Source organism: Oryzias latipes, chromosome 1 (genome assembly GCF_002234675.1).
Source record: "Oryzias latipes chromosome 1, ASM223467v1".
NCBI lineage: Eukaryota > Metazoa > Chordata > Actinopteri > Beloniformes > Adrianichthyidae > Oryzias > Oryzias latipes.
In genome coordinates this window covers 31,656,616-31,675,539 of record NC_019859.2, presented here as the reverse complement: position 1 = coordinate 31,675,539, position 18,924 = coordinate 31,656,616, and the positions used below count along the sequence as shown (strand labels likewise).

The following is an 18,924-nucleotide window of genomic DNA, read 5'->3' as shown; positions in this document are numbered from 1 at the left end:
AAACATAAACACAAACCCTCAACACATTTTCACTGCTCCTGCTCTTGCTCTCACTCCCTCTTGCAATCTGCGTTTGCTTCTCCCTTTCTGAGATTGTTCAGAACGTGCAGAACCTATCCTACAACATGTTTAAACAACATGTTGGCGCATGTGGCTATTATACAGGTGCAGCTTGTGTGTGTATAAAGTAGTTTACCCTTTAAAATTGTAAAGGGTGCGACTTGAAATCAGGTGTGCTCTATTGCCCGGAATACACGGTACATGCTTTAGTCGTAATATATTGTTTATAGGAATTGCACAATTTTCTGGAAGTCTTTCGGGATTTCATATGCATATTTTACAAGAGCAGAGTTCTGATACTGGGTAAAAAAAACAAACCGAAAAAACCCACTTGTGCATTTAGAAAGTTTTAAAGAAAATTTCTGTAAGTATATTTTTATATTAGCATAGCGGCTGGATGGCTTAGTTGGTTAAGTACAGGACTGGCACACTGGACATTAGTGTTTTATTTCCAGGGGGAGCTACATCCAGTGTGGGTTCCTTGGCAGGATCCTTCTCGCTAGTGCCTAACCATGTAGCCACAAGGCCCCCCTGTGCCGGTCCCCAATCTGGATAAAATACAAGGTTGTGTCAGAAAGGGCAAACGGCGTAAAAATCTCTGCCAAACCACCTGTGCATAATAGTGAAAGCTGGATCGCTGTGGCGAACCTTGAAGTGATGAGCCAATGTAAGGTATATTAGTATATGAGCTGTATACTGCCCGCCTCCATCTTCGATTCAAAGAGGATTTGTCCCTATGAAATGCCCAGTTTTTCCATTTTCATTGATCCATTTCATCTTTATTGAGGTATTTTGTATTTCTCATGACATTAAAGATAAAGGTATGTGTAAGTGTTGGAGTTCGGCATTTAGTTGTGAAAAGAGTGAGCAAGGAGACGAGCAATGCATTCAATTTCAATGGAATCTCCTTTCAAAGACTTAGACCAGTTTTTGTGCACGTGTCTGTGTGTTATGGATTGTGTGTGCTATTGTGTGAAAAGAGGCAGGAGTGAGCGAGACAAGTCTTTGTTCCTTGTTATATGAAGCCAATTTCCAGTAATCCTCCTTTCAATAAGGGACTTGGGGGATACTATATAGGAGGCTGATGGCCAAAGCCAAGACCAATTCACTTACATTAGGCCCCTGGTAAGACCTCCAAAAGCAAGGGATTGCTCATAGAACAAATACTGTTAGCTTTTTAAGTGAAAAGCTCACAGAACAAATCCTTGACTGGAGGTCCCCATCCATTACCTACAAGGGAGCCAATGGAGATTTCATCACTAATGATACCACTATGCGGTGTTACAGTACAGCAACATTATAGTCCAGAACAGATGTTCAATATGTAGCTAAAAAATTAAAAAATGACGAACATGAATCTCAGTTAAGCTTTACTACAAATTTTATGCAATTCAGATTTTATTCTTCATTGAAGAGTAAATTAAAATAAAAATGGTTGTTTTTATTTAACAAAAAAAGATGCAGCAGCATTGTTTTCCTTCCCTTATTGGGATGTTGATACACCACATTTCCTTTTGACATTTCTGGAAGAAATATGTGCCAACAGTTTTCAAATATGACCATCCTGATTGACTGATTCTTCTCTTTTCTTCGGCTTTTCCCTGACCGATTGACTTAATTTTTTTTCTCTGTGATTTGTTTTGTCACAAATGCCAGACTAACTTGCTCATCCTTCATTTGTGGCAAAGCAAAAGGCCTAAAGTTCACCCTCCAGTTATCTTTCATATAATATTCAGGTTTAGTACATTTGAGTTAGAGTTGGGAGATATGGCCACAAAAAAAAAATCACCAAATTTTTTCATTCCAAATTTGATTTTCGATTTTCTTTCTTCCTCTCAGCTTTTACTTTCTTTAACAAAAATTATCAATGATGGAATATATTTAACAAAAACTATTTTATTTTAACATCTCCTTTGGAAATGGTCTCAAACACAAAGTTCAACTAAATACAAGCCTGAAAAATGTTTACAGATCATAGCAGCTGATGTTTTGTGAGCTCCTGCTAGCCTTGAAACGGATTTCGCTGCGTTTTGTTTTGTGCTACAAGTTTGGCGTCACAACCCCAGAGACCAAAATCTCCTTTTTTACTCATCGACCAATTTGGCTGGTAGATTGAAAAAAGAAAAAAATCTACCAACCAAATCATTCCATTATTTTGTAAAGAAAAACTATAGGTGTTACTTTAGAAAATTGTATTATGTTAAAGGAAACAGAGAGGAAGTCACAACATAATGAAAACATCAGATAAGAACAACAGTTATTTTTCCAAGGAACTCCTGTATTGATTTCTAATCAATCTTTGTTCTGCTTTTGGTGTTTTCATACCGTCTATGAAATGTTTGATTTTCTATCACAAATGAGTTGTTTCTGCTTTCTTGCTGAAAAACGCCCCCACGAGAAGAGGGATTCCAGTCAGTCACCTGTAGTCTGAACCAACTGGACAGTCAAATTTAAACCTGCTAAGAAAACAAGGATAGATTTACTGAATGGAAGCGGATTGACAGAAAAGGCCCTTTTTTCCTAATTCTGCTTCTAGTTGATTCATTTTTACATGAAATCATTACAAAAACAGCCTAAAAACATAATGCTTTGGATTCTTGCCATCGACAGTAAAGATGCAGCACTCTAACTCTGGATCCGGTTAAGAATCCCCCCAAGATCCACTGCGCCATCAGTCAAAGCTAGAGGCGACACGGAGGCAACTAGCAGAAGTTACGGGGTGGGGGGCGCTTCTTGGGGCACGTGCACACACCCCCAGCCTCGTGGAAGTAGCTCCTCTTTGCCTGCTGCTTTTTTCACATCTGCACTTTGCGAGAGACCGGCAGACTGACTTTACTCCGAAAACAATGGAAGCGCAAGAGATCAGAGAGCTGGGAAAATATAATCTTTTCCCATTAAAAAAAAAAAAAAACTAAAACAAAGGAGGAAGACTTCCATGGTTTCAGTGCACAGGAGGAAGATGAAGAAAGCTCTCAGTGACTTTTACAGACATGTTTTTTAAACAAGCCCTGTTAGCGCTGTGTTACGTTGTGTCACTGTTGTGGTAGAAAACTTCCAGCGCACCCGCTGCGCAGCCCTGGCCTCTGTGCAGAGGCTCGTGCCGCGCAGAGGCACACCCTGGAAGTTACTGCTGCTGAATGTTGTTCGCCTATGTTGCTCTTTGAGCGGGTATAACTGTGGTCCCTCCCTCCTCTACTCGGCACCAAATTGAGCGACAAGTAAAGCCCCTCGCAAATGTACATGGACCTTTTTGTCTGCAAATTGATGCATCAGAATGGAGTGGAGCAGACAGCTTGTGGCCCACTGACTGTAGCACTTATGTCACTGCTGCAGGCTTTCTCCATGGCAATTTTTGTGTCTGCTTACAATGATTTGAATAAAGAAATCAACAGAATTTCAATTTTAATCTTAATTTTCTTTATATATGTCTTCCATCATAAGAAAATTATTACAAGAGCTTGTCAAGAACTCAAAAAATTCTATTTTTGGAGTGGGTCTTTAAAGACAGCCTTTACATTGTCTTTTTCTAATTAAAGAGCTTCACCTCCTAAGAAAAACAAACCAAACCGGTAACGCTTTCTTTTACAGTAGAGTACTTACAGTGTACTTAAGTGGTTTTGCATGGTACCTATTGTGTAACGACTGGGTACTTTCAGGTTATTTACATGGTACTATGTATGGAATTTACTGGGTAGTTACAGTGTGTTTACATGGTACTTTTAATGAGACTTACATGGTACTTCTTTGTGTCTATTCTGTGGTACTTACTGTGTATTTATGTGGTACTATTTGGTTCATTCCTATGTGATACATACTGGGTATTATAATATACTTACTGGTTATTTACATGTAATGCATGCAAAGGTGTCTTTTGTGGTACTTACCACATGTAAGAACAAGGTAAGTACAAATAAAGTACCTTGACCTTTAGGTCTCCACTCGTATGTTTCATTGTATTTACCAAAAACAATGAAACTGGACTGTAAAAGAAAGTCAGCCCTATTTCCACACAACTACATGGTACTTTCAGTAGCAATTGCTGAGTATGTTCACTTGAATATTACTTGGTACTTACCCCTTAAGTACAATGAAACTGGACTGTAAAAGAAAGTCAGCCCTATTTCCACTCTATTACATGGTACTTTAAATAGTAAATGCTGGGTATGTTCACGTTTTACCTTCCAGTGCAGTTTATATACACACTTGGTCTTCTGACCTTACCAAATGAGACCATGCTAACTTGTTGGTAAAGGTAGAAGTGTATCATATTAAAGATTGTTGTTTATACTGCTGTCTTGTTTCTCTTTAGATTCGCCATGTTACAAGAAGTAATCAGGCCAGAATATGTTTTTACAATACAGTTACTTCACCTTTACCAACAAGTAAGCATTTTCTCATTTGGTATGGTCAGAAGACCAAGTGTGTATGTACACTGTACTGGAAGGTAATACGTGAACATACCCATCATTTACTATTTAAAGTACCATGTAAATAGAGTTGAAATAGGGCTGACTTTTTTTACAGTCCAGTTTCATTGTACTTAAGGGGTAAGTACCAAGTAATATTCAAGTGAACATACCCATCATTTACTACTGAAAGTACCATGTAGTTGAGTGGAAATACGGCGAACTTTCTTTTACAGTCCAGTTACATTGTACTTAAGGGGTAGTTTCTGTGGTAAATTCATGGTAAATACCATGAAACATCCGAGTGCAGAGCTAAAGGTCAAGGTACTTTATTTGTACCTACCTTGTTCTTACATGTGGTAAGTACCACAAAAGACACCTTTCCACAACATGTAAATACCCAGTAAGTATATTATAAATACCCAGTATGTACCACATAGGAATGAACCAAAAAGTACCACATAAATACACAGTAAGTACCATGTAAGTACAGAGTAGACACAAAAAAAGTGCCATGTAAGTACCCAGTAAGTTCAATAAAAAGTACCATGTAAACACCCTGTAAATGCCCAGAAAATTCCATAAAAATACCATGTAAATACCCTGAAAGTACCCAGTAGTTAAACAATAAGTACCATGTAAATACCAATTAAGTACACTGTAAGTACTGTACTGTAAAAGAAAGTTTTACCAAAAAAAAACTTAAACTAACAAACCGGTGTCATTGTGTTAGACTGAACTGTAGTGGACAGTGGCATAAAAATGTTGACAGTGAAATGCATGTCTTTTTTGGTCTCAGCTGCTGTTCAAATTAGTACAGTATCTTGTAAAAAATAGACCGTTTCACAGTTTGATTTATTGGATAGCCTCTCCTGAAGTCTGACGTAGAAACAAACAAACCCTGTCCTGCTGTAAAATGAGGCTCTTCACTCATTTTCAAATGAATCGTAGTGCAGTTCTATGAATGTGCAAAGGCATTTGACAGACCCAAGTCCAGTGGCGATCCACTGATTAGCTTTGCAGTGGATAGAAACGGCCCATAAAGAGAATCTGAAGGGGACACATCATGAAAAAGTCTCTTTAGTAAATGAAGATGCATTCTATCACTCATTTTCTGCATTCTGTCTGGGTTTCTTCAGGGCTATCTGTGTGAAACCCATCTAAGAACACGGAGGCTTAACAATTTTTTATTGTTGATGCATGCAGGGACTGGAAATGCATGAACTATTCATCAAATGTGGAAAATACTACATTTGTGCTCTTCTATTAATGACTGATAAGTGCAGACAGGCGCATTGTTAAAGGTGACGGCTTTTATGTTGAAAAGAATTGAGGAAAAGCAATTGAGCTAGACAGAAGGTTGACATTTTAAATTGCTTCCAGATTAACAGACCACGCTGCAGTAAAAGATCCAAATCACTATTTACATTTTTCTTAATAGTTAACCCCTGGAACCCCCAGAACAACAGTTTGTGCTGTTGAATTTGTTTGCCAGAAGTGGCCGTTTCCTTCCTTCCTTCCTTCCTTCCTTCCTTCCTTCCTTCCTTCCTTCCTTCCTTCCTTCCTTCCGCTCTGTTTACTTTCCCTTTTTAGAATTATTTGATTTCCCCCTGAGATAAATAAAAGATTCTGATTCTGATTCTGATTCGGTACTGAAAGGCTATTTATTTAAACCATTATAAAGTTATTTTTTCCAAGTTTTTGGATCCTCCCCAACCCCAAGTGTGTACTTGTGTCAGCTTATTTCTTATATTTCACATAAATAGAAAAGTGCTTCATTACTGTCAGCATGACTGGCATCCGGGACTGACGGCGCTCCCATTGGGGCCCAAAGCATGCGGGCAAAAGTATAAAAACATGAGTCAGAGACAGAACAGCAGAGGTGTACAGAGAGCACTTTGTACCTCCTCTGGACAGGCACACCACTGTGTTGATTTTTTTCTTCCTCCATTGAAACAATTTGTAGGTTTTTGTCTATCTCCTTTTCTCTCACACATGTGTGTTGTCTAAAAAGTCTTAACTAAACTCTAAAAACAAAATATGGTCAATAAAAGGTAGGGATTTCCCGATCCGATTACTTGATCGGAAATTGTTCCTTACCATGTAGTTTCAGACTCTATCGTTATTGGATGTTCTACCTGATCAGGGATCGAATATTTATTTATTCTTATTATTATTATGCCCGCTATATATTTCAAGCTTATTATTATAATTACTCTACTTGAACTCTGCATGTCATGCACGGATCACTACATTTTATCGCTGTAAAGGGCAGCAGAATATGGGACTATTGCAGTAAGTTCGGGAAAAGGTAGCAAGACATTCACAGATTCAGACGTCCCGGCTCAATAAACATTTTAAAACCAAAAACAAGTGTCTCTTGCTTTTTGTCTTAATTCAAACAATGACCTTCAAAGGCATTACAGAAGAAAAAAAATCTGTTTTTTATTTATTTTTAATCAGAGTGGCTCTGTCTGTGCTGCCAACGGAGAGATGGCAGTGAGATGTTGCCAAAGGATTGTCTAAAAAGTGCAAAAATATTCCCCCCTAAAATAAGAAAAATCCATATCCATAACCCATTAACAACCTAAACTAATACATTTTTTACATTGACATGAGCTAGTCATGAATACGTTATCATATTAATGCTACAACATCAATTTTAAAAGAAAGTCATCAGTAATTTTTTAATTAACTTTTAATAGAGATAAAAAGTACATCTTGTAAAACTTTTTATTAGTTCTGAAGATACTAACACAACAGTCACTAAACTTTCTGACTAATTGTCTTCTATTTTCACTAGTTAATAATTAACTATTTTTTCTAGTTGATAGTTGCACAATGTTTGCTTGATTGCTCACCCTAATTTTCCAGAAGTGCTCTGTTTATCTGTTAAATAATGAAAGAAGGTTAATAAAATAAAACAAAATTGGGGACAGCTTGTTTATTAAATGTGTTGCTTTTTCAAGTGTGTTACCAAAGTATTAAATCGGGACTTGGCATCGGTTGGCACTCGAGATTAAAGGAGCAAAAAAAAGAAACCTGATTAGGACATCCCCAATACAACAAAGTTAAAGTTAAAGGTGAATCCTGGACCACTGAATGATTTTGTTATGCTAATTAGCTGATTACAGATTAGTCAAACGTTAAATGTATGTATGAAATGTATATTTATATGTTTGCTGTTAGAAACTAATGTGAAGTTGGTGCGTTTTGTTTCAGACTGGTCACCAAAGTGTATTAGTGGACAAAAACCTAAAAAACAGATTTCGATCATAAACTTGTGGTTTTTAACAATAACATTAAAAATTGTAGTTTTTGTGAACTTTAATTAGTAGTACAGAAAAAATGTCAATGAGAAATAAGATTAAAAAATTGCAACTCAAAAACCTTTTCTTTTTATTTTCTTTTTATGTAATTAATGTGTGTTATATTGGCATAATTGTGCCTCTTTAACAGGAATGTCATTTGAGGATGAGCTGTTTGATTGGAAGCGTGTCACTGCTTACATTTGAAAGCTATATTTATTGCAATGCCCTTTTTGCTGTTTTCTCCATGTGTTCAGAACTTGCTGTCGGAAAAAGTTGACCAGATGATGGAGTGGTCTTCTCGGCGCTCGGTCATCCGGATGAATGGGGACAAGTTCCGACGTTATGTCAAGGCTCCACCCAGGAACTACTCTGTCATCGTCATGTTCACAGCTCTGCAACCTCAAAGGCAGTGCTCTGTCTGCAGGTATGCAAGTCCACACCTGGATTCAAGGCCATTACTATTGCCCTTACCCCTGTCTGACACATCCAATACCAAATGTTTTATTCATTTGAAGTTCTATGATAAGAAAAGTTACTATTCTTTTTTTTTAATTAGTCAAGATGTAAGGAGACTCATGGGAGAATCTCCGTGATGTGAACAATTTTGAAAAAGTAGAAAATAATATTTTAGCTTCAAATAAATAGTAGAGGTTATCAAAAAGTGTGTAATTGTCTTATAATATAATTACAGTTCAATATTGAGTGTTTAAAATATTTAACAGTAGATTATGGTTATAATTTCACATACTTTTATGGAGAAGAAAGATAAATCAAAATTTGCCGGAATCACATTTTTTTTTGTGTGTAAGATATTCATCTGTTAGTAGCCTTCTAAAATTTTACATATTCCTGTTTCTGTTGCCATGGAAACCACATCTTGTGTGTTGAGGACCTGTGGCTCACCTTGACTCTTTAGTCATGCTGCCAAACATGCAGTCCACAGGGCACGGTCAGAAAGACCTACTTAACCACCAACCTACCGTAATCGAGATATTTAAAAGACTGGAGTTTTTTTTTTTTAGTTTTTAGTTTCTGATAAGAAAACCTAAATGTTTTTAGACTAGAATTATTTGTGGTAAAGGAGGGACCAGTGTGAACCTTGGAATGTTTCAACACCCAGCTATATTTTGTTTTTGAGCTTAAGGTAGTTATCTTCTGAGCCATCCATCATCTTCATCATTCTGCTGCTCCATAAAAAGGTCACCTTGACACAGTCACTAAGTTTAGTATCACTAGTTGTCCCTCCTCGCATGTTTAGAGCTCTGAACAGTAACAAGCATGGCAAATTCCAAGAAATATGAGGTGACCCTGCAGCAAACTCTGCCCTTAATAAAACACTTATGAATACTAAAATTCCGGTTTTCCTCTCTACACCCATTTTAAAATCTTACATGATGATCGGTGGAACATAGAGCTGTAGAAAGTGCTGTGTTACTAGTATTATAAATAAACTTTTCTACAATCAGTTCCATCAGTGCTTAGTTGGCGCACATTTGAGAAAAAAAATTATTTCTAAAAAAGGACCTTAAACTCACTGCTTTAATAAATTTGACATCCTTCCTTCAAGTCTGTTGTTAAAAAGCCCCATAAAAAGGATTTGTTATTCACTACTCACAATAAGTTAGAGACATTGTTGTTTAGATGAGTGCTTTCCTATTTGATCTGAATTTTAACGAAATACTTAAAAGTTCCCTTTGATATTACTAATAATGAATGAGAGGAAACGCTGTTCGGCATGTGAGATAAGAAACACGTATGCAGAACAGCCAATCGAACATCCTCTGATACAAAGGTCACGGTTCATACGTGTTCCAGCTAAACAGAGTGCCACGCTGTGCTAGCAGATATTTAGCAGATAGGTTTTTTCCTCCAAATGTTCAGAAAAGTGTGAGCGTTCAGCTTCAGACACTTGACTATGGATGTGGCTGCTAATGTTTCCTATTTTTTCTGGACTGGCCCAAGGTGAGTCACTCAGAAAGAACCTCGAACAAAATGCACACACAAAGTTTGTATTGTCCAAACTGTTGGTATGACAACTACAAACACAAGGGTCCAATTCAGCAAGCTGTTGACAGAAAAAAGACACTTTCTAAATAATTGTCAGATACACTTTAAAATCTGCTTTTCATAATAATTAATTACATAAATTTGATATTTTCAAATTAGGGTAGTGTTGTTTGCAAATTCTTTTAGTTTGGAAACCCTTGTACCCCTCACATGAACGGGCTTGCAGCTGTGGTGAGTGCAGAGGTCCTTAGGAACTGGTCTATCGGTCGCAGGGCTCCAGTCCTGGGTCTGTCACAAACTCTGCCAGTAGTTCTGTGTCTTGATGCTACTCTGCTGATGACACTTTGAGGCTCCAAATACTACTAACCCATAGGTGCACAATGGCCAGATGATCGTCCACTAAGCAGCGTCATGTGTTCATGGCTATTAAGATGATCATCTTGGAATGACTTCCTGGCAAAATCAGTGTTTTAGACCCACAGAATGTTTACAATGATGCCAAATTGAAAATGTTTTTCTTTTGGAATGTTTAGGTTTTGGCCCAGATAAGTAAGACACACAAAAAGAGGTGTCCCCATCACCCCAATACAGTTGCCACCTTCTTTCAAAAATCTGTGAAGAGAAACAAATACTTTGTACACAACATCTGAGTTTTTCACAATATCCTCAATCTTATTGAGAGTAGTCTGCCTGCAAACAGTTTTTTTTTTCCACTCTGAAACATTTGAGCAATCTTCAGGTGACTAACAAGACTCTGAACCTGTTGATACATTGACCTTGATCTAGCCTGACTTTTGACTAATCAGCCTTCCATTTGCTTCATTAGTCACTTGATTAAATAAATTATTCATCACTCATGTCAGTATCACACATCATCAAGCAAGGCAGCACAGATTTAGACCACAATTGTATAAAAATGTACGTTTTTTGGGGGGTGTTTTTTGGCCATTTATTGGTGTACAGCAGGGGTGTCAAACTCATTTTCACTGAGGGCCACATCAGCAGGGTGGTTGTCCTCAAAGGGCCAGATATAACTTATACATGTAACTAAATGAAAATAAATGTAACTACTCCTTAATGTGAAATAACTCATTATTTATTTACTATAACTTTTTAAAGTGACAATTACAGTTGCATAGAAAACATGTTTACTTGTTACTCTAGCATAAACTCTTTTAAATTTGATTCTGACAGGTTTGGTTATATTGGCAGTGTTTAAATCCTAATGTATAGTTGCCCAATCCCATATTTCAAGTCTGATTCCCCCTAGATATGAATAAATGCACACCAATTTTTATTTTTTATTCTAAGAAATTAAAAACCTTTATGCTGTCGCGGGCCACATAAAATGACATGGAGGGCCACATTTGGTCCGCGGGCCTTGAGTTTGAAAAATGTGGTGTACAGTGTCTGTTCACTACATCGCTGGTCACCTTTTACAGTCTTGCTGATTTTTGTCTGTTCAGTTTTGCATGCTTTTCTTTTTTCAACAGCGCACTGTGTTCTACGTATGTGCTGATTGGCTGTTAACCTTGTCAATCAATCTCCTCTTTGCCATGTGTCTTGTACAGAATTTACATAAGTCTTTGATCCCGAGTAGATCTTTTCTGTTCTATAGTAATGTTTTTTTTCCTGCAAAGGTTTCAACCTGTTTTTAAATGTTTAAAAATGTTTTGAAAGTTTGAAATTTTTATTGTCTATCTGAGAAAAGTGCATTAAGTGTGTAGTGAAGGTTTTTACTGCCTTAAAACATCTGTAGTCTTACTTCACAGCTCTCTCGTATCGATGGTTATTTATTTAAGGTAACCTCAGCGATAAACAAGGTAACATTGTAATACTACACAATTCCCAAATCCTAGGTCTGTCATTTAAAAGTTTCAACTGAATCAATAGTTCACACAAAAACAGTTGATTTCAAATGAAGTTCTTTTATTTTACTATTTGTTTTCTGGCTTTGCAAACATCATGTCATTACTTACATCAGCGGCGTCCAAACTTTTCGCAAAAGTGCCAGACTTAATGAGGTGAAAAAGTGTGAGGGTCAAATATTTGGCCAGACATTCTTTGAACTGTTCTAAAAAGATTTTATTGCAAAAAAAAAAAATATTTTATTTCTTCAAATAGAAAACCAAATAATACACGTAATACACGTATTACCAAAATTATTGTCAATTTTCAGACTCTTTAATCCCAGCTAGCTTGTTGTGAATAGCATGACTTATCTGGTAGTCCCTCTTGAGATTGAACTCCTTGGAAACAGCCACAGTCTCATGGCGATTTTATGCGGACACAGTTGTGTCATGTTTCACTAAAAAAAATATGCCAGTTTCCTGAAAGCGGGGGCCCTCAGTAAACTAGAGGGTGACACAAAGTGTTGCGCGACAGTGTTGCCACAGGTTTAAAATGGCTAAAAAAAGAATTGAGCCAACCACACAATTTTGGAAAATGCTGGGAGCCGTTGATTTTTTTTTCCATGAAAGGAGCCTCTGGGCTGGTGAAAATTTGAACGATGACTGTATTTGCCCCATGGGCTGGTTTTTGGACAGGCCTGATTGCATTATTCAAAAAAAGAAAAACAAGAGTTGGCTTGTATTGTTGTGGCATAGTGTACTAAAATGTTTTTATTTTTTAATTTATTTATTTTTAACAGTTAACCCCCTAAGGATAGGTACCTTATATTTGGGTCTCATAACAAAGCTTTGTTTTACTTTTATTCTTCTTTAACAATGTTTTTAAATTAGAAATGAAACAAATAATAAAATATTATTTAAAAACAGTGGCTCTCATACAAGACGTATAACATTGTGGTCAGAATGTGAATTTTAGTGCCGCTGAGAGACCCAAGGTTGGATTGAGCAAAAATCCCATTCGCCGTATGTGGGGTTCTTTTATTTTTATAAAATTACACTTTTGAAACTTCATGAAAACTTTATGCTTTTACAATATTTTTTTCTTGAGCTCAGCTCATCGTTTTTGCATGCTGTAGTGTCTTTTGCTTGTTGCGCTGTAGAAATATTACGGTGGCCCAGAAGGGTCACAACACAACACATTAACTTTACACACAACACATTAACTTAACACGCTACACATTAACTTTGCACACAAAACATTAACTTAACACACAACACATTAACTAACAACACAACACGTTAACTCACAACACAACACGTTAACTCACAACACAACACAATAACTCACAACACAACACATTAACTCACAACACAACACAATAACTCAACACAACATATTAACCTACAACAAAACACATTAACTCACAACACAACACAATAACTCACAACACAACACATTAACTCACAACACAACACATTAACTCACAACACAACACATTAACTCACAACACAACACATTAACTCACAACACAACACAATAACTCACAACACAACACATTAACTCACAACACAACACATTAACTCACAACACAACACATTAACTCACAACACAACACATTAACTCACAACACAACACAATAACTCACAACACATTAACTCACAACACAACACATTAACTCATGGCCCAGAAGGGTCACAACACAACACATTAACTCACCTCACAACACTTTAACTCACAACGGAAGTAAAGCAGCAATTGAAGTGCTTTTATTCTGAAATGTCCACTGGGCTGAGCGGCTAACTACTCAACAGAAGGTAATGTCACAGTAAGCTGTGGAGGGAGCATGTTATTGCTACAAGAGAAGCTAGCAGCAGTGTTGCCAGAAACTTTCTGTTTATTCCTATTCTCCTTACACACACAATATGTACGCACACTCCTCCCTCCCACCCCTCTCTGTCGCTGCACGCGCGTTCCTCTCCTTTCTTCCGCTTCCTCCCCTCACACATGCACGTGCGGTCCCCAACACACGCGCGCGCACGCACACACACACACAATGAATGAAAGCAGGTCGGTCAGCTGAAGAAATATTCAATACTGTCCTCCTTTAATTAGATCAGGAGAAAGAAGAATACACAGCTTTCCTGAGTTTTTCCCCCTACTGGACTGATTTAGCGCCCGATCCGATGATTTTTCAAAATAAAAGATCGTTCAGACCAATAATAAAAGGATTGATAAACACAGACACCGCTCAATGTCGCGATCAGACCATAACTTTAGCTGGTGGCTCCTCCTACACGCAGCCGCAGTGTCAGGGTTTAAAGAACACAATTTCTAAGAGGCGACGCGTTGCACCCCCTAACAACAGGTTAGATGACAGAGCTCTTAAGCGTCTCTGCCTGGTGCGTTTACTGAGCTTCAGTACATAGAAGTTCAACAGCCACACGGCCTAACGTCGTCCGCTATTATATATTCATGAGGGGGGAAAAACGCCGAACCGATCCTAAAACCGCCCAAATTATGAAAACCCGGCCAAAGCCATTTTTACCCGCAAATTTAGAACTAAAACCGCCCAATCTGGCAACACTGCTGCTAGCTGCTCTTGTAGAAAAATCATGCTCCCTCCACAGCTCACTGTGACATTACTTTCTGTTAGGTAGTTAGCCGCTCAGCCCAGTGGACAATTCAAAATAAAAGCACTTCAATTGCTGCTTTACTTCCGTTGTGAGTTAAAGTGTTGTGAGGTAAGTTAATGTGTTGTGTTGTGACCCTTCTGGGCCATGAGTTAATGTGTTGTGTTGTGAGTTAATGTGTTGTGAGTTATTGTGTTGTGTTGTGAGTTGTTGTGTTGTAAGTTATTGTGTTGTGTTGTGAGTTAATGTGTTGTGTTGTGAGTTAATGTGTTGTGTTGTGAGTTATTGTGTTGTGTTGTGAGTTAATGTGTTGTGTTGTGAGTTAATGTGTTGTGTTGTGAGTTAATGTGTTGTGTTGTGAGTTAATGTGTTGTGTTGTGAGTTATTGTGTTGTGTTGTGAGTTAATGTGTTGTGTTGTGAGTTAATGTGTTGTGTTGTGAGTTATTGTGTTGTGTTGTGAGTTAATGTGTTGTGTTGTGAGTTAATGTGTTGTGTTGTGAGTTATTGTGTTGTGTTGTGAGTTAATGTGTTGTGTTGTGAGTTATTGTGTTGTGTTGTGAGTTAATGTGTTGTGTGTTAATGTGTTGTGTGTAAAATTAATCTGTTGTGTGTAAAGTTAATGTGTTGTGTGTTAAGTTAATGTGTTGTGTGTAAAGTTAATGTGTTGTGTGTAAAGTTAATGTGTTGTGTGTAAAGTTAATGTGTTGTGTTGTGACCCTTCTGGGCCACCGTAAAATATCCATTTTCAATTTAACAAAGCACCTTTTCAGACATACACGACATTGCTATAACAGACATATTACATCCTCGAGGTGGTAAATATCAATCAGTGTGTGTCTTATTGAATAGATTTTATTGTAATATGACAGTTTGAGTCCTCTTTTGGATCTGTTATCATCATGTTTTTACAGACAAGCAAATGAGGAGTACCAGGTCCTGGCTAATTCCTGGCGTTACTCGTCTGCATTTTCCAACAAACTGTTCTTCACCGTTGTGGACTACGATGAGGGAGCAGATGTATTTCAACAGGTAAGGGTTTAAAAAGCAATAGATTTCATACATTTCCACTCAAACCCATCATTAAAAGCTATTTACTGAACAATATTCATTACTTTGTTTTGTGTGTGTATTAATCAGCTTGTATTAACAAAGCCCAACTTTTCCCACCTCTTGATACTGGTCTGAATATGTCTAAAAGTTATAAATTTAGTTGATTTCAGTTTGTTTTTCTAGTATTTAAGCTTAAGAACGTTGCATTTACTTGTTTGGTTGAACAGTTGACCTTGTTGAAAGTGTTTGTAAAAAACAGTTTTAATAAATGATGAAATTGATAAAGAATATCATTTTGATAAAGGAAATCATCAAATTCATTTCTAGTTCCCCCCTTTTACCTGTGATCTTTTCGGGTTCATTGCGTCCTGACGTACCCTACTCTCTTTGCCTGGTTACCATTTTTTAATGGTTTTCTCAGATACTGCTGTCTGTTCCTCTTTCATGTACATGAAAGATTTCACAAATCTGACCAGCTAAAGAACCCACACATTATTTTCCACCTAAAAAGGCACTTTACTTTTTCTTTAAATACTGTCTGCTATTTAAAATAAGAATTATGTTTTCATTTTCACAATTGCTATTTTATCATGACTAAAGCTTCTACTAAAGCATACCTATAGTGTGCTTGATGCAGTCCTTACTGGGTAAGTTTATATGTGGTTGAAAAACAATACCAGCTGCTGCCATAAATCACTAAATGTTGGGAGATTTTCTAAGATAAAGTTGTGATTGACCAAAAGATGACTGAGGCAGCCTTGGAATCTGCTGTGCAAATGGAACATATCTCTGTCAGTGACTTCAAGTGAAGGCAGGATTTTCCCAACCTCAGCCTTTCTCAGCATGAACAAAAGTTTAAATGCCTTTTTTCAGCTGACTGCAGCACTGTGGCATGAGACACCTGCAAACTGCTACTGATATATGAGCGGAGTGAGCATTTATAGCTTTGCTCTGTGATTCTGGCTGGCAGGAAGGATATCTCTACTGAAAAGCCTGGCTTACATTCACTTGCTTGTGTCACCTCACTGTTTAAGTCGGTTACAAAACTGTGTGTTTGCAGAAAATAGTTTTTGTCACGTCCACGACTGCAACTTTTCTTTCTGTACGATGATGGAAAACTGTTAGAGTTCAATCTGGCAATACTTGATGGAAGAACAACAATGCCATCGTTGAAATTTACATTCTTAGAGAAGCAATTTTTTGTTTTTACAGACAAAAAATTATTTTTAAAAATGGAAAAATAATCTAAGAATCCACTTTAATTAATTGATTTCTTCTTCTTTTCTGTTTTAACATCACTCCAATGAAAATTGTGTTTTTTGTAGTATTTCCCTCATGATGGAGGACATATATGTAGAAAACAAAGACTGCATTTATGAGTATTTCTTTTTTCATATCGCTGTGAATCAGGAGCAGACAAAAAAATACAGTTGGAAAAAGCTTGAATTTGTTGCATACAAACTACAATCTGCTAGCCACAAGCTCCCATTCTGATGCATCCACTTGCAGACAAATAGATCCATGAACGTCTCTGTCTTCTTCGTGTGAGTTGGTATCTGGTTTTAAACTGTACAGCTGGACAGCTCAGAAATTCTTCGTCCTTCTTCATGTACCACTAATGTTAGCTTGGGGGGTGTGAGGGGCTGTAGCGGGAAAAAGTGTAAACAAAGGATTGATTGGATATGGGCGCAAGCTTAGTCCCCGCCTCCTCAGAAACTATGTCCTAGAAAACGACACAGGTTTTTAAATTTTGGCTAAAAACAGCATAATCATTATTAAAAGACCAACGGGAACACTTTTACAATTGATCAAAAGAGGATTGGAGTGGTACTTTAAAGGCTGAAAAACAAATATCTGAAGACAAGCAAAATAAGTAAAAAAAAATCTATGTGGCAAATCTATCAGTAAATTAGGAAAGTCATATGTCAAGTGACCCCTTTGTTTTGCTCATTTGATTCAGTTGATATCCTTCCTCTCTTCTCCCCAGCTGAACATGAACAGTGCCCCCACCTTCATGCATTTCCCTGCAAAGGGGAAGCCAAAGAGAGCAGACAGTTTTGACCTGCAAAGGATTGGCTTTGCCTCAGAGCAGCTGGCCAAATGGATCGCCGATCGAACAGATGTTCAGGTAGCGCTACACAAACACCTCACACTGACACGTGCTTGCTGGTAAGACAAACATGTTTTAACATATCTGAGAAGCTGTTTTGGAAGCAGGCACCACAGATTATTGTCACGGGTTTGTTTTGACATTTGGTAAACTTTGACTTGGGTTTAGCATGTCAAGCTTTACTAGAAATGTCCATTTTGTAAACGATGTTTTCTTATGTTTCTTTAGAAAAGGTTTTTCAAAAAATCTACAATGTGTCTATGTCATAGAATAAAAATCAGAAGATTTTTTTTCTACAGAGTGAAAGAAGCTGTTTAACATGAGAACAAAAGATTTGGCAAATATGTCATCTTACCAACTGTCCGCAATCCCAACTCTGCTGCTTCCCCCACACATAAGCGTTTAATGTACAAATGTTGCACCATAAATAAAAAACAAAACAAATGTAATACAGTTTAATGCAAAGTATATATAAAAACATAAAACATAAAACAGTCAACATTTAAAGTATTAGGTGCAGCAAATGTTTAAATCAAAAATGCTCTTGAGTATTTCCAGCTTCTCATTGCTGATGGTATTTACATATCTGTCTATTATAAAAAATAATACATAAATAAGATCCAATTAAAGTGTATGGTCTGTTCTATGAAGATGTCCTCCTTCTGAATTCTTCTGTTTTTAAGGTATTAGGATGATTTTTAGGCTCACAAATAGTTTCTGTTGGTCTGCTTTGGCATTTGAAAGATGCTTATGTGGGCCTGGAGCACCACTGAGCCCCTTTTTTGGCTTATCTGGAAGAAAGAAACTCAGTATTTGATATGTATCTAAATCTGTATATAGTTTTCCATCTTGCTGTTCTTTTAGTCATTTGATATTGAGATAAAGTGCCTACATAAGCTATGTTCTTTAAATCCAAACAGATAGGCCCAGTCCTGCTCTTCAGTTAGTCTCAGTATAGTGGTGTAGTCTGTCGGTGTCATTCTCCAGCTGTTATCCCTTAAAGGCAAACTCCACCAAACTTTATTATTATGTGTTAGAATGTATTAAGCTATGAGTCTTTTGTGGCTCCCAATGGAGTTCACAGAGGCATCAAAAAATGCTTGGGGCAGGAGGTAACAAATTGGAAAAAGGAAAAAAAAAAGTTTCAACATAGTAATAGTGTATTATACATTCCTGTTCTTGGAATGCAGTCTTGTCACTGGTTCAGCTAAAATGAGATGGGCGATAAATTTTATTTACGGAAACGCGAATACCTTTTTTGCATACATGTTATATCTGTGGTTTTTGTTTTTTTACACAACAAAGAGCTCCCTGTAGAGCTGATGTTGTGTTTAGCGTGTTAGAGTTAAGTCAGGGGACTTGTTAGTAAGAAATGGCAAGGCAATCAGTTTGAGGTGAATTGTATTTATTCCATAGATCAAACGTATCCAGCCCGCCAGATGGTTCAATCTGGCCCAGTCACGAAGAGTAAAAATTTTAAAGATGTTTAAAAAAGAAA

The 18,924-nt window shown here is 37.2% G+C and overlaps 1 protein-coding gene across 1 annotated transcript in view; it reads left to right on the top strand.

Annotated features, from left to right (window-relative positions):
- The window catches only part of LOC101168184 (tumor suppressor candidate 3), a 91,092-nt gene that overhangs the window by 30,586 nt on the left and 41,582 nt on the right, over positions 1 to 18,924 (top strand). The window contains exons 2-4 of the mRNA XM_004066213.4: positions 8,032 to 8,201; positions 15,178 to 15,295; positions 17,304 to 17,444. Coding sequence (XP_004066261.1) covers positions 8,032 to 8,201; positions 15,178 to 15,295; positions 17,304 to 17,444 — 429 coding nt within the window. The remainder of the gene's footprint in view (positions 1 to 8,031; positions 8,202 to 15,177; positions 15,296 to 17,303; positions 17,445 to 18,924) is intronic.